Source organism: Vombatus ursinus, unplaced genomic scaffold, assembly GCF_900497805.2.
Source record: "Vombatus ursinus unplaced genomic scaffold, bare-nosed wombat genome assembly UNPS02014818.1, whole genome shotgun sequence".
Classification (NCBI taxonomy): Eukaryota; Metazoa; Chordata; class Mammalia; order Diprotodontia; family Vombatidae; genus Vombatus; species Vombatus ursinus.
In genome coordinates, this window is record NW_020954596.1 from 73,941,441 (window position 1) to 73,956,542 (window position 15,102).

Genomic DNA, 15,102 nt, shown 5'->3' on the forward strand with positions numbered 1-15,102 from the left:
TTATTTAATAAGGTCTAGGGTTTCTATTATAACTTGAAATGCATACAAAGTACAACTTTTTAAAAAAAATCCCATGCCTGTCTTTCAAAAAAATTGTTTTAATTTATTTTTGATCAATTTTTTGCCCATAAATAAAAAAATTTAAAGTTTAGTTCTGTATTCATTGTTAGTTCTGGCATGTTTAAAATCTAGATTTAGAATTTTTAAAAAAAAAGGTAGAGAGAGTATTTGTGTCTTGAAACCTAGAAGCAGGGGTACTAAGGTATGAAAATAGTAAGGGAGAGACGTTGGGTCAAACACTGATAGACAAAGAGACAGATTAGTAAAGTTTCTATAGGATGATTATGTGCAAGAACCCTAAAGATGCTTAAATAAGTGTCAAAAAAAATCCAGCAGTTATTTGCCTCTCTACATTAAATGTCAGTTAAGCAGTAAGATCAAGAAGATGTGATAATTCAGTCCCTCACTCTGTTGTTGTCATAATAATGAATGAGAAATTCATTTTCTAAGGATGACTAAACTACATCAGTTTTACTATGATGGAAAAAGAACAGGGAAGAATTAGAAATTAAAGAAAATTGTTGTAGACAATTTCCAGTAAAATTATTTTTAAATTACTTAAATATAAATTTTAGTGAATCAGATATTTGCCTCCCATTTTTTCATTTTATTTAATTTTACTTATGAGAAAGAAGACTTTATGGTAGAATGCTCTTTTTGTTTGATATATAAAATTACAAATGCATATGATTTCTTATGGCAAGAGTTTCTTGTAAAAAGTTTTGCCGAATTACTATCCAATGTATCATTTTATTATTTTTAAATATCGAAATAAAGATTTAACTGTAACAATATTTACAATAACTCTGTGCCCTCCTCCCTTGAGTAAACCACTCTTTCATGGATTAGAATTAAGAAAACGCAACCCAAGATTCATTTAACTTCTATTGTTTGCTTAGGGAAAAGAATGAGGAATTTTTTCTTCATGCTACAAATATACCGTCTTTTTTCATATCTCTCTTCTCTATGTCTATGTCATTATTTCTCTGTCCCTCCCCTTTCTGTCTGTCACTGTCACACAAATACCACACTACATTCAATTTTCCAATTCTTAAAGGTAATATCCTGAGCACCATTTATTTCCATTAACATAAAATGTATACCAAGAAATTGTCAGAATTTTCCCACAAGAAAAGTAGGAAAAATGTTCCAGTTCATAAGCTTAAAAACTTTACAGTTAGAAATCCATTAAGTGCTTGTAAACATATCTATCAAAAAAGAAAACAAATGAAACTTACTGATACATTTTGCCCTGCCAAGAATGGCTTCGTCTCCTCCACCTTTCTGCTGCTCTTACATTCCCAATCAAGTGAGTGACATCTTGTGCATTATATGAGGCTTGTACACTGACTAAAGTAAGGGTACAGAAGGATTTAACCTAAAACTAGTTTAACAAGTCAGGAATAGGCAACTTTAACCAACAGTGTAGTTTGAAATGAAGAATCATATGTCAAAACTTTTTGTAAGGAAGTAAAAATTTCCTGGTTCTGGCCAATTAAAAATGTTAGAAAACAATTGTGATTTCAGCATCCCAGGAACTCCTTTCTGTGTTCTGGGAAGTGATGCATTTGTGAATCAGGGGGTGGTATTGTCCCTTCTGAGTCAGCACAGACTAGTCTCCCAGAAATGATATGTATCTATCTTCAAGAAAGGCAAAACTCATAACAAAATGTAGTTTATTTATAAAGAAGTTTGTATCTGTCTTATGCCTTCATTTCATTTTGGCAGTGAAATTTTTCTTTTTTCTTTTTATCTAAAAATTCATTTGAGGTCAAGCTTAAAGGTGAACCAACATAGAGGATGGGAAACTAAAAGTACATTGATTAATACTAGTATTTGTTGTTGTTGTTCAATCATTTTGGTTGTGTCTGATTTCTCATGACCCCATTTGGAGTTATCTTTCCAAAGATACTGGAGTGCTTTGCCATCTTCTTATTCAGATAATTTTTCAGATGAGGAAATCGAGGCAAACAGGCTTAAATGACTTGCCCAGGGTCACACAGCTAGCAGGTGTCTGAGGCCAGATTTTTTACCCAGGTCTTCCTGACTCCAGGACACTCTATCTACTATGAGCTGTCGCACAAATATTTAGACGCTGATTTCAAAGGTTTTCGCCAGCAGATTGTACACAACCCATATATTGTCACCTCTCACTTCTGTGTCCCCTGTCCTAGTCTGTTTTTCCTTTTTATGACCTCTCCTCTCACTTTTTCTTAGCTTTTAACTGTGGCTAGATTCAAGTTGCTCCATATCCCAGGTAGAAGTTTCCTTATTATAGCACATCCTTTACTACCTTCAAATCATAGCTGTAACCCCTCCACAAAAACTTGGTATTTTTATGGTTGTAAGGACTTTAAAGCTCATTTAATCCATATCCTTTTCATTTTTTTGTTTATTCATTATTCATTTGTTTGCATCCTTTCCCCTCCCTCCCCCCCAGTCCCCAGCCCCACACACCAAATACACACAAAGTGCTTTGTTATTTGGATATGGTTTCAAGTTCAGGGCTGGGACCAGGGCCACAGATTCAAGAGAGCCCCAGGTAGGGCAGGCAGAGCATCAGACATAGCAGGGAGAGCCTCTCACACAGATACTGGCCCAGCCTTGGCTTCAGGAGGGTCAGATTGTTGTCCTTTTAGTCTCTTGATCTGCTGCCTTTCCTGTGCTTCAGGAATTCATGGAAGTCATGGTGCCCTTGACTGAAGCCTAGGGCTTACAGCCCCACTAAAGCCTCATTTTCTTCAGGGCCAGTGCAACCTCACCAGACTTGCAGACCACTTTCACTCCACTCTTTTTAGGCAGCTTCTACAGGATGCTTTCCCCCACCCCTTCCCAGCCTGGAGTATACTTTCCTTCAGCTCTGGGGAGAAAGGTAACCACACCTAAGGAGGACATGCTACACCCAAGGCAGGGCCAGACGTCATCAAAGAAGTAGAAGCCTAGGAACGGGTAGGAATTTCTGGAGGATTTAGAAGACAATGCTTATGGCCCTGCAAGGAAGGGGCTAGAGGTTTAGGTTGAAGGCAGCTGGACCTGGAGGAACGACCTTGTAGTGGTCAACCCTCTTCATCTAACACCTGAAGAAATTGAAGCCCACAGAAATTAGGTGGCATAACTTGCTCAAATTATTGAGGCAGCCAAAGGGCTTTGGATAAAGCACTGGGTCTGGAGTCAGGAAGATTTGGGTTCAAATCTGGCTTCAGACACATACTAGCTGCATGACCCTGAATAGGTCGATTAACTGTTTTTTTTGCCTTAATCCACTGGAGAAGGAAATGGCAAACCACTCCAGTGTCTTTGCCAAGAAAACCCCTTAGACAGTATGGTCTACAGGGTCATGAAGAGTTAGGCACAACTAAATGACTGAATGACAGCAACAACAATAACAGAAATTTGCTCAAGGACTCACTAGTTGGTGGCAGAATTGGGCCTGATTCTCAATGAATTGTATTTTAATCTGTAATACTTTCCTTCCTTCCTAAAGGTAATAATTAGTTTCAGAAGTGGACAAGGGCTTAGAAAAAAGATGAAATACTGCCTAAGGGTCAGAATTTGTTGGCCTTCTGCCACCCATGTTAATCTGGAACCAGTTCATGCAAGAATAAAACTTCCTACTACACAAAGTTTTCAAAGATACATTTCTTTTTGAATTTATCCCCACAAGGTGAAGACTAACTCCAATTTTTAGTAGCTGAGGGGTAAATGAATGAGAATTTGTTGTCTGACTCTTCCAGGGCCATTTGGACTGGACTTTGAGAGCTACCTAACAACTCAGCCATGATTAATAGTACCAGTAGATACTTCTTGGGAGAATGATTAATTTAGTCCAGGAGTTGTATAGATTTAAAGAGCAGGAGTATACTGAAGCCACCTTGAGCTGGCTTTCAGGAGATGATTGCTAAATTTTCAATGTCAGCATTTATACCTCTGAAATTGGTGAATGCTACAAATTGTGTCTTGATTTGTTGTTTTGCTTTTTTTTTAGACTTATGAAAATGATAGAGAAAATGTTAATAATGTAGATTAAACTTAAAAGTATATTATACATACTCCCTCCATCCCCCAGAGATTCAGTTGTTAAACATTTATATACATATCTCTGCTTTAAAGCCTCTAAGGTCCCTGGAATTTGGACCAGAACCACAGTAGTCCTGGAAATCCAACAGTACCAAATATTGGCTATAATGTATAGAACAGAGTACAGTTCTTTCAATGCTACTGGTGTACATACTCATTTTAGTTATTTTTCCTAATATAGTCCTTGCAGAACTGAAATAATTTATGTTACAGAGAAGCAATGATAAGCATCAGTGAATGGGATAACCATTTTGATGAATCATAACATTTCAAATGATCAAAATTTAATTCTTACAAATGGCATTTCCCTCTAAAGGCCTTTCAGGACCAGAGGATACTAAACTTTGACATAGCAGGTGAGGGAGTGTGCATGAGGGGTACAGGGCATGGGTGGTGTCATTGGCTAATAGTCCCAGGAGTGCACTGTAAGCCAGAGACACTATTAGATTAAATTCTATGTGGCTGATTAAAATGAATGTCCACTTAGATAGTTATGGATTATGGATTATCTAAATTCTTTTTCTCCTTATGAAGGAATCAAATAAACATCCATCTTGCCAACCCTTCAAAAGCAGCATTTTCCTACCAAGGATAAGTAATGATCTCCTGCCACCTGCCACACCCCGCACAGATGGGAGCCTCATCAAAGTCTCTCAGGTGGAGTAGAAAGAATATTTTGTTGTTCAGTTGTTTTAATCATGTCCAACTCTTCATGAGCCCATTTGGGGTTTTATTGGCAGATACTGGAGTGGTTTGCCATTTCCTTCTACAGCTTATCTTATAGATAAGGAAACTGAGGCAAGCAAGGTTAAGTGACTTGTCTGGGGTCACACAGCTAGTAAGTGTCTGAGGCTAGGTTTGAACTCAGAAAGATGAGTCTTCCTCACTCCAGGCCAAGCTGTCTATCCACTGCACCACCTACCTACCCCTGGAAAGAATATATGACCCATATATTCTTATGTGTTCTACTAAATGGAACCAATGAGGCTCTTTCCAATTTATGAGATTTTATCTCCAAAGTCACAAAAAAGTAGTTAATTCTCCCCCTCCCAAACAGATTTTCTCTTCATTACTTTATTTTTTTTGGGGGGGATATTATTTTCACAGTATGAATTACAAAGCTGATGGGAGAGGGAATTTTGAGCCACCCTCCCAACTTCGTACTACTGGCTTAGGGCAATGGCTATCTGTCCTGGGCGCCAACATTTTTTAGTTATGGCTCTGGTGAGCTTCACATATGTTAATTCATTGATTCCCTCAGTAAAACGGTGAGTTAGGTGCTATTATTATCCCTATTCTACAGTTGAGGGAACTAAAGCACAGAAAGATTAAGTGACTTGCCCAGGGTCACACAGCTGGGAAGTATCTAAAGCAGGAATCAGGTCCTACATCCGAGCTACCTAACTGCTTCTTTCAGCATGTAGTAAGAACTTAAATGTTTTCCTTTCCTTCCTTCCTTCCTCTCTTACTTCCAGAAGATGTGAGAAAAGAAAAAAAAGATTTCTTTTATTTGCAGGGAAACATTCAGTATCCATTGGGAAGCCAGTAACCTAATAATGATACTCATTTTCCTTGCTTGCTTTGATATTGGAGATTTGTCCTAGTAAGGACTGTGCCCAATGGTCAGGATGAGTCAATTTTCCTAAATCAAGTTTTTAAAGAACATACTTTTAAATCTAGAGTTATCTATACTTTAAAATGATGTTTATCTTCCCAATTATCTGGAAATATTACATGAAGATAAAGGGAACAAATGCACCTCAGCAGGCACATAAGTTAAAATTGTCAGTATCTTGACCCTAAAGGAAGGTAGTGCATTGGATTGGATGACAAATGTCTTCTCTATACACATTATACTTCCAGCTCTTTTATTCTTTCCACAAACAAAATATTTCATAACAAAGAGTAATTTTACAGAAAGATTTCTATTGTTTTCTTTGAACTGGGTAGTATTCTACAGACAGATTTTTTTTAAAATAAAGCCTGTTTACCCTCATCGTTGCAGCCCTTCAAAGGTTCGTTACGGTCCACCAGTCTTTGAGGTTTCTCTGTAATGCTTGTAACTTAACTGACCAGAAAATAAATACTTGCACGCCCTAGAGATTATAATTTTCTGGTCTTTAAGATGCTTATTTAAAATGGTGTTTAAAATTGCCTCTTATGCCTTCCTTCCTATTGTATCCTTGGTAGCTATCTTGCCTAACATTAATGCTGACTCTGTTTAGGACACCTGAGTTCTAAGTCCTGGTTTTATTCTTAACTTACTGCATGTCCTCAGATGAGTCACCTTACTTGTGTTGTCTAGGCCTCAGTAGCCTCAGCCATTAAAGTTAGGGCTGTGTGGTCTCTAAAATCTTTTGGAATTTTTACACGCTCTGGTTTGTTAACTCCCGATTTCATCGTCTACAGCAAAGGTTCTCATTTTGTTCTCATAGTGTTCTCATTTTGCAGATATCCAGAAGAGACTGCTGTCCCACATTACCTTTCCACAAAAAGAGAGGAAAGGATGCAGAATATTGGGCTTTTGCAATGGGTAGAGTGGTATTAGAATCACATATTTCGATCATGAAGAGATCATAGAGGCTTTCTAATCCAACTTCATTTTACAGATGAGAAAACTGGAGCTTGGAGAAGTGAAAAAACTTGCCCAAGGTCACACTGGTAGGATGTAGCAGAATCATTTGAATTGATCTTATTTTTAGCACAGCACACAGCGAGCTCTTTGGTTACCAAGAGAAATTCCATTACAATTCCATAGGAATTATGTGTTTCATTACTTACTCTAATTTCCAGAAACAGTGAACTAGAAAAATTATAGCATGGCTTTCTAAAATTTCAGAATGGGAATATGATTCATCACACAAGAGACAAAGCCCAGGCATTTTGTTACCATAAATATATTTGTAAAATATACAAAGCAACACCCTACATAAATAAAAATATGGACAACTGTATAAAAACTACATTAAAATATTAATACATTTGGTGACAGAAAGTCACCCTTTGCATTGCTAACAGTTTCCAGTAATAGACTTTGCATTTTGATAATAGCTTTTATCCAAACACTCAAAGACAAGCAGATTCATGTAAGTTAAACCTCACAACATCCCTGTGAGGTAGGCCAGTATATCATTCAACAGACAGAGGCAGTGAGATTAAAAGATTGATATCTTATACAATAAGTTGTAAAAGTCTATTCAATGAAGTAGAGACCAAACTGGTACTAGAATGGAAGAGGCCAGTGATGCACCTGTGATGCACAGCCAACTTAGCAATGCTGAGACTTATGCCTTCAACTTTTGTGGTCACTTCCCAAATACAATTAAATTGAATTGAATTAAGGAATGGGCTTATATAAATAAAAAAACTATAATACCTTTAGGGAGAAAAATAAGCTCATTTCACAGACTGATAAAATATCAATCTTACTAAAATGAAAATCCTGAGTGAGAATCAGAATGATTATAATAGAATATATGGTAAGTCTAGTATAGAAACTGAGCAAACTGGAAATTTCCAAAAGCACCTTGATCATTTTTTCTTAATATCTGAGAAGCCTGGGGATAGTATAAACGTATTTAATCATAAATCAAATATGTGTCAAATGCCATAGAGATTGCCCAGAAAATTTTGGGAGTTTTCGTCTGCAAAAGATAGGAGAATTTTATTTTGTATTTGACTTGCTTCCCCTAGTGGTATTCAGCTGCTCTATTTGTTTTGATATAGAACTATGATTTCTTTGATGAAACTCCCTCCACCAGTGCAGATCACTAATAGTTTGTTTTTTAAATTTGTAGTCTTAAAGAATTGCTTCTGGAAATGAGAAATTAAGGAAATTAAGTGACTTGCCAATGTTCACACAGCTAGCCAATATGTCAGAGGCAGGTCTTACTGACTCCAAGGCTAGTGCTCTAGCCATTACAGCACACTGTCTCTCTCTTTTTACTGTTACCTGTTCTTCACATAAAATTCAGGAAATAACATCTCAATTAAATGAAGATACAATAGGAATGTCTCTTCCCAAATCTAGTTACTACTTTCAGGTAAATAGTAATCATTTTGGGATTTTGTTCAATTTTCTGTCTTTCTCATATATGGCGACTTTGAAAAAAAAAAACTAATAAAAATTGGCAGCATCTGCAGGAGTTGCTGACTGAGGCTTTGTCAATAACCCTGGATATTTCAAATTGATTCAACAAGCATTTTAAACTTCTTACTATGTACAAGGCACTGTGTTATGTGTTTGTTTCTGAAACAAAAAAAAAATTAAGTATTGCCTGCTCTCAAAAAGCTTACATTCTACTGGGTGTGTGTTTGGGGGGATGTAAATGTACACAGATAAGAAATAAATACAAGATAATGTCAGGAAAGAGAGAGTGCTGGTAACTGGGAATGAAGGGAGATCAGGACAAAAAAATGAAAAACAGAAATCAGACACTTCATCGGTAATTCACAGCTACAAGAGATTTGTGCTTTGCACATTAGTCCCTGAGTTGAGCACAAATATATCTGGAGCCCCCTGCTGCTGTTGAAGGCAGTAAATCTTATAATCTCATGAAATCTTTTTTTTGGGAGGGGGGAAATTCTTTGAAACATGGTAACAAGATGTACAAATCACTGCAAAACTATAGGAGTCTCTCTAGTTTTTGCAAATGAAATGAAAAAATAGTCAATTATATGGTTTTGGGAAGGAACATGTTTAGGCAAATTATTTCAAGTTGTGTTAAATGAAGCACATGAAGAAGAATTTGTACTACATGTAATCCCAAAATGTCAGCCTATTTATGTTAATGAATCCTGACTCTCTTGTCTAAGAATCACTGAATTTTTCCTTTAGATCTAGGCTGACTCTCTATGTTGATGGAAAGTGGAAAAACTATTAATAGCAGACATAATAGAACACTGATCACCATACCTTGACCCAGATCTTTAGTGATCTGGGAAGATAATCTTTCCCGTCTTCAATCATACTTAAAAACACACATTCAAAAAGAGCTTTTGAAGCCAACCATCAATTAGCCTGAGGCACATCTTTTCTTCAACATCTTTCTTTTGTTCATCCACACTGTTATTTCCAAGATTCTTCAGATGCATCTAGCACTAAGCCATCTTTTCTCATTTTTTCAACTTTACCTCCAAGTAATGATGTGCTTCTTATTGCAGTATGCAGGATGAGTACCAACGTAGTAAATAGATGCTCTGTGCCCCATATATAAATGTAAATGGTATATTACAGCTTCAGATAATTATTAAATGGCAAGTCCAATAGCATAATGGTTAAGATTCTGTCCTTTGGGTGTTGGACTTGGAGAAGATTTCCAGTTTTTAATGTATCAACCCCTATACTCTACCACTAAAAGATAGTGTAAATAAGTAATAAAATTCAGTTACTGTGTTCCTAGAAGAAATGGCACTATCTATCATCTGCAGCCATAAATAGAGTGATTATATTTATTATAAAAATCAGGAAGTGTGAAGAATTGCTATATAATGTTGGAATCTCCCTAGTATCCTAAAGAAAAATATCCTCTTTCTTTACCATGGAGAAAAAAAGTTTATAAATATAGTTAAGAAGTAAAATAATATCAGAGAGGTCTTTCTTAGTAGAGAGATATGGGGTCTATGGGAGCAGAATGTTGAATGTATGGTCAGAGACATTAACTTTATATGCTGACTTTCTAAATTGTTTTTCATTGTTATAAGAATGGGTCCAATATGGGGGGTAGTAATGATAAATTTGAGAATGACTCTGATGTAAAAATGAAAGTCATTAGTAAAACTTATTTTAAAAATCATATTAGAAAGGTCTTTTCTTTATTAGTGGCTTTGCTTTATCTGTCATTATAGCTTCCACTTTCCTCATGGTAGGAAAAATATAAGTGATATATATGTGCAGCAAGGTGGAGAATAATAAATCAATATGAGTCTTTTGTGATTCATGATGTCTTCATATGCAGGTGAAAATTCATATGATATTGGAGTTTCAGATGAATATTACTTATACACAACTCACTCATTTCACTCAACTGAAGATTTTGCATTAGAGACCAATTTTTGAGTTAATCCAGTTCCGATACTGAGTCACTTGAGTGTAGACTCCAGGTCTTTTGGGAAGAGCACATGATTCTCCCCAACTCACTATTCCAATAAGGTACCAGATATCGTGGTGATCAGGATACACCAGGGGTCCACCAGAATCACCCTGGGGAAAAATAAATAAGTAGATAAATATCCAGTAGTGTATTACATTTTAATAGAATCAAAATAATTTCAAGTACTTCTTTCCTACTGAAAGGAGGAATATTGAAATTGAACTAAAGCTGAACATAATGTTACAGATTGCTTCCATAACTTGTGAGTAAATCTTGCAATGGGACACTATCATTCAGTTGGATGAATCAACTGTACTATTTGGTACTTAGAGCACTTGAATGTTATCTCTGAATTGTTAAAGAACAATGTTTGTTCATTAATATAAAATTAATTTTAGTTTGTGAGAACATAAGGGAAACCATCCTTCAAATTTTGTTTTCTTCAAAAGTTGACTTCATTTTATAAGTGTTTAAGATTGATCTCTGTTTAAATGAGACAATTTATCCTTAGACAAGTGAATATAGTTCATAGTTCTGTAGAGTAGTGCTTGAGAACTTTGGAAACTAAATATCTGTCTAAAAGTGCTTAATGTTAACACCAAACCTACCTTACAAGCATCAACTTTTCCTTCCATGTATCCAGCACACAGCATTCCTTTTTTAATAAGACCATTATACACATCTGTTCTGTTACACATGTCAGTACTAATGATTTCCACTCTGGCTTGACGAAGATGGTTTTGGGTTGGTCCTACAAACACAAAAAGCCTTTAGCTGGCACATCATTGTATATGTAGCCAAGACAGGCAAAGGCATCATCAAATGTCTGAATCAATTTATTAAGGTTATTTGAATATTGTTCAGTATTCATTTTTTCATGCCATAAAAACGTGGATAGGGGGAGCCATGTATATGTATGAACAAATGTAACTTTATATCATCAACATCATCATCATAATCATCAATATATCTTAATAACAACTGACATTTGTGAGATGACCAGAACTTTTTAGATGAGGACTGACCACAGTATAAGGGGGCTATTGGATGGTGTGGTTTACTTAATATAACTCAAGATCACATTAACTTTCTTGGGAATGATATCAAACTTTTTACTTAGTAAGCCTGCATACAGTGTACTCAAGCCCTTAGAGCTTTTTCTCTTGAACTTTCATCTCACTGTATCTACTAAACCTATGAAGTTGATTTTTTGAATCAAATGATGAAACTTTACGTTTATCCCTAGCAAATAGCAGGGTTATTGTGAGGATAAAATAATATGAGCAAAATACTTTGCCAACTTTAAAGTATGATATAAATGTTAACTATTAATAAAAATAATAAAACAGTAATAATAATAATGATAATGATAAATTTCATCTTATTTAATTTAGCATAATATTTTGGAATGTCAATAAATTTTTGAAACTTGACTGCCATCAAGTGTGTTAGCCATCCCTCCCACCTCTGAAATTTTGATAGACATACTATCTATCTATTATGTAAATCCAGAGTTAAAAATATTGAAAAGTAAAGATCCTTGTGGCACTTGATTGGAGACCAAGTTCTAATTTGAAAAAGAGCCATTTGTGACTACTTATTGGATACAACCATTCAACCAGGCCTGCCAAATTAATTCATTTTATTTTCTAGTCCCCCTTTCCCATTTTTCTATTTTTTTCAAAAGGATAGCATTCCCTTTTCATCTCTCCTTGTTAGCACCTTGTTAAAATTTTGGCAACCATGCTCTTGTGAAGCCACCCCTTTATTATCTTATCAACTATCTTCTGCTTGAATTTCTTTTCTCCTCTTCCTTTTATCAGTCCTTTTTAAGTTTTCCCATCTTCTTTTAACTCTTATTTCTCCTCTTCAAGTCCTTCTGCTCTAGTCCTTTTTCTCCTTCTCTAAATCCTTTTTTTCAGTTTAGTTTCTATCACTCAGAACATGTTTTTCTACCCCTTGGGACTTCACTGTCTCCTGGTGTTCTTTCTCTTCCTTAGATCCTTTTGCTTGAGTCTTTTTTCTTTTTCTCATACTCCTTCAGCTCAATTCCTTTTTCTTCCACTCAGGTCCTCTTCATTTAGCTCTGACCATTCTCTGTCGATAAAAATCCTTCTCCTTTTCCTTCTCCTTCAACTTTTTCATTGAGTCCTCCTTAGTTTTCCCTCTCTAAATTCCCTCTCCAAATTCTGGGCTTTTTCACATTTCCAAAACCTTCAAATCACCTTCATAAATCTTCCTCTCTCTTCATTTCCTTCCTACTCCTCCCTCTCTCTTCTGCTACCACCACAACTAGCTGTAGCATTTCAATTTGTCTCCTTAACTAGATGATATGAGTAGATGAAAAAGCATTTATTAAATGCATTACCATGCACCAAGCACTGTGTAAGACAATGAAGATTCACATACAAAAGGCGAGATGGCCCTTGTCTTCTCTCAGAGTTTACAAAAGGAGAGACAACACACAAAGCAGAGTAGTAGCTAGGAGGGATGTTTTAGTTTGGTAAGATTGACAGATCCTTTCCAAGAGTGACAATAGAGTTGATTTTATTGTAGTTGTTAACTACAATAAAGGAAAAAGGGGTGTGGAGGATGGCAGCTGAGGAGTGAAAAGTTATTTGAAGTCAATTCTAAATGCAAAGGATAACTGAGGCAATCACTAATCTGAACAGTGGGGGCCTCTGGAGTATCACACAGGAGTATCCGACAAGAAATATTTGAATCCTTCAAGGCTTGGTTTCTAATCTGCTTGGCAATGGATTAGTTGGTGAGAGGGAGTAAAGTGAAATGAAATGTGTTGGAGTTGTTTTGATGTATAGACTACTTTTTGGACAGGGATGAAGTACTCTCTTTTTCTTGTATACATGAAAGTGTATCCCAATACTTGTACCCCAGCAGCAATGGGACACAAAGTAGGTAATCAGAAGTGGTAGGTGATTTTAATTGATATAGAAAATTCTTTTTTTTTTTCTGGAGAAGAGAACAGAGTTTGAAGTAAGGGACACAAGTTAGGCAAGTTATAATGGAAAGATAGGCAAAAAAGATGGGGAAAGGAAGTTATTGGGGGACAACTTTAAGGAAAGAGAAGAGAAGAGAAGACCTACATGAGATTTATTAGTTTAGAAACCTAGGCATCCACTAAGGGAGTTAGAAGATGTGAGTATTAATCACCTTGTCTTTAATACTGAACCACACTCAAAGTATGCCAAATTATCTCCTGAGCCACTAGGAAAAACACAGAATCATCAAATTTAGAGCTGGAGGAAATCTTGGAGATGATCTATTTGAGTAGTTCCTAACCTGTAAGCTCTTGGGGAACAGTTAAGTTATTAGAAAGGTCCACAAATTCATATGTGTATTAAACATTGTCATTTTGATTTTTATTTAATTACAACAAAATATGTAGTGTGAATACAACTACTATGATGTCGAAGTCCATGAATATTTTTTAAATTAAAATGGAAAGCTCAATGTCTAAAAATTTGAAATTGCACTTCTAGATAATTATGGACCGAGAAAATTTTCTGTGGAATAGGTATTCTCATCGAAGTAACTAGAAGGTACTATGTATAAATTGCACTCTAAGATTTGTCTCCTATTTTTTTCACCAACATAAGGATAAAATGCATTATTTGAGTTATGAATGATTTGAAAATGAGATATCATGTAATGAAAATAATGGACAATGATAGGCAACTTATGTTAATTTGAACCCTCTAAAATTCTAAGAGGACAAAAAGAAAACTTTCAGAGTGTTAAGGGGATCCTCTTTAGAGAATTTTTAGAAAGACTGTCATTGAAAAAAATAAAGCTTGGAGGAATAGGTCATAGATAAAACACAAAAGACCCAGAACTAAAAGGGGTACTACTGTATGCTGCCTGAATGATATCTTAGCCATAGAAAACTGCAAAGGGTCTGAGTGGATTCTTCAATACAAGGTCTTTCATAGGTACATCTTTGTACCTAATGGCCCCTCCCTATTTTCTCGGTCAGGTACATGCAAAGGGTCTTATGGGTCCTTGGTAGTCAGATTGCCAGAGACCTTGACACATACAGTGCAATGGGCCATCATGTTATTAGGTGAATCCCTGGTACTCTCAAAGTATAACTTTGATTGCTTTACTCTAATTTATGAACAATTTTGGATAATAGCTCACTTGGATATAGTGCTTAAGTTTCAAAAAATGCTTACCTTACAACAACTCTGTGGTAGGTAGTATAAATATCATCATTTCATTTAACAGATAAGGAAACTAAGACTGAGAATTAACCTAGATCTCTCTGTACTTCAAGTCCAATATACCTTCTGTTAGAGTGGAGTGCATCTCTTCAAAGGATGAATCTAAATGTGTTTTCCCTATGACAAATCATTAGGTCTCCGTACATAATTAAGCTATGCAATTTTTAAAAATACTCACCATCATCTACTACAGATCCAAATCCAGTGACAAACACACTTGTTTGAGGTGGCAATTTTATATAAGATTCTGGGAGGCAAACTCGTTGGATCTCATTGGAATATTCAACATTTTCAGCTAGTTGCATCAAGGCAATATCATTTTCATGTGTAATGTTGTTGTATTTTTCATGAACAATAATTGTGTCAACATTTTGTTTTGCTAAAGGTGGTGTGATGGTTGTTCCAAATGTCACAATCCATTGACTTGGATTCTTAGTTCTGCAAAAGATTTAAATGAACAAGTCATGTTTTGAATAATATGCTAGGTTTAACCTTTACCTTTAAAAAGTAGAGACAAGATCAGGAGGGCAGCAGAAAATTGGGGCAGAAATTTACAGATAGTTTCTCTGATAAAGGTTTCATACCAAATATATAAAGAACTTCATCAAATCTATAAGAAGATGAGTCATTCC

The 15,102-nt window shown here is 35.7% G+C and overlaps 2 protein-coding genes across 3 annotated transcripts in view; both read right to left on the bottom strand.

Moving 5' to 3' along the window:
• Positions 1–1,476, bottom strand: part of LOC114023676 (transmembrane protease serine 11G-like) — a 45,585-nt gene extending 44,109 nt beyond the window's left edge. For both annotated transcript variants that reach the window (XM_027836443.1, XM_027836444.1), the window contains exon 1: positions 1,299–1,476. In XM_027836443.1, the coding sequence (XP_027692244.1) occupies positions 1,299–1,306 (8 nt within the window). In that variant the 5' untranslated portion in view covers positions 1,307–1,476. The remainder of the gene's footprint in view (positions 1–1,298) is intronic.
• A 6,946-nt stretch (positions 1,477–8,422) lies between these two features.
• TMPRSS11F (transmembrane serine protease 11F) overlaps positions 8,423–15,102 on the bottom strand; it is an 82,185-nt gene continuing 75,505 nt past the window's right edge. Inside the window, exons 8-10 of the mRNA XM_027836413.1 lie at positions 14,649–14,908; positions 10,838–10,980; positions 8,423–10,339 (exon numbers count right to left, since the gene is read on the bottom strand). Of these exons, the coding sequence (XP_027692214.1) occupies positions 10,178–10,339; positions 10,838–10,980; positions 14,649–14,908 (565 nt within the window). The 3' untranslated portion in view covers positions 8,423–10,177. The remainder of the gene's footprint in view (positions 10,340–10,837; positions 10,981–14,648; positions 14,909–15,102) is intronic.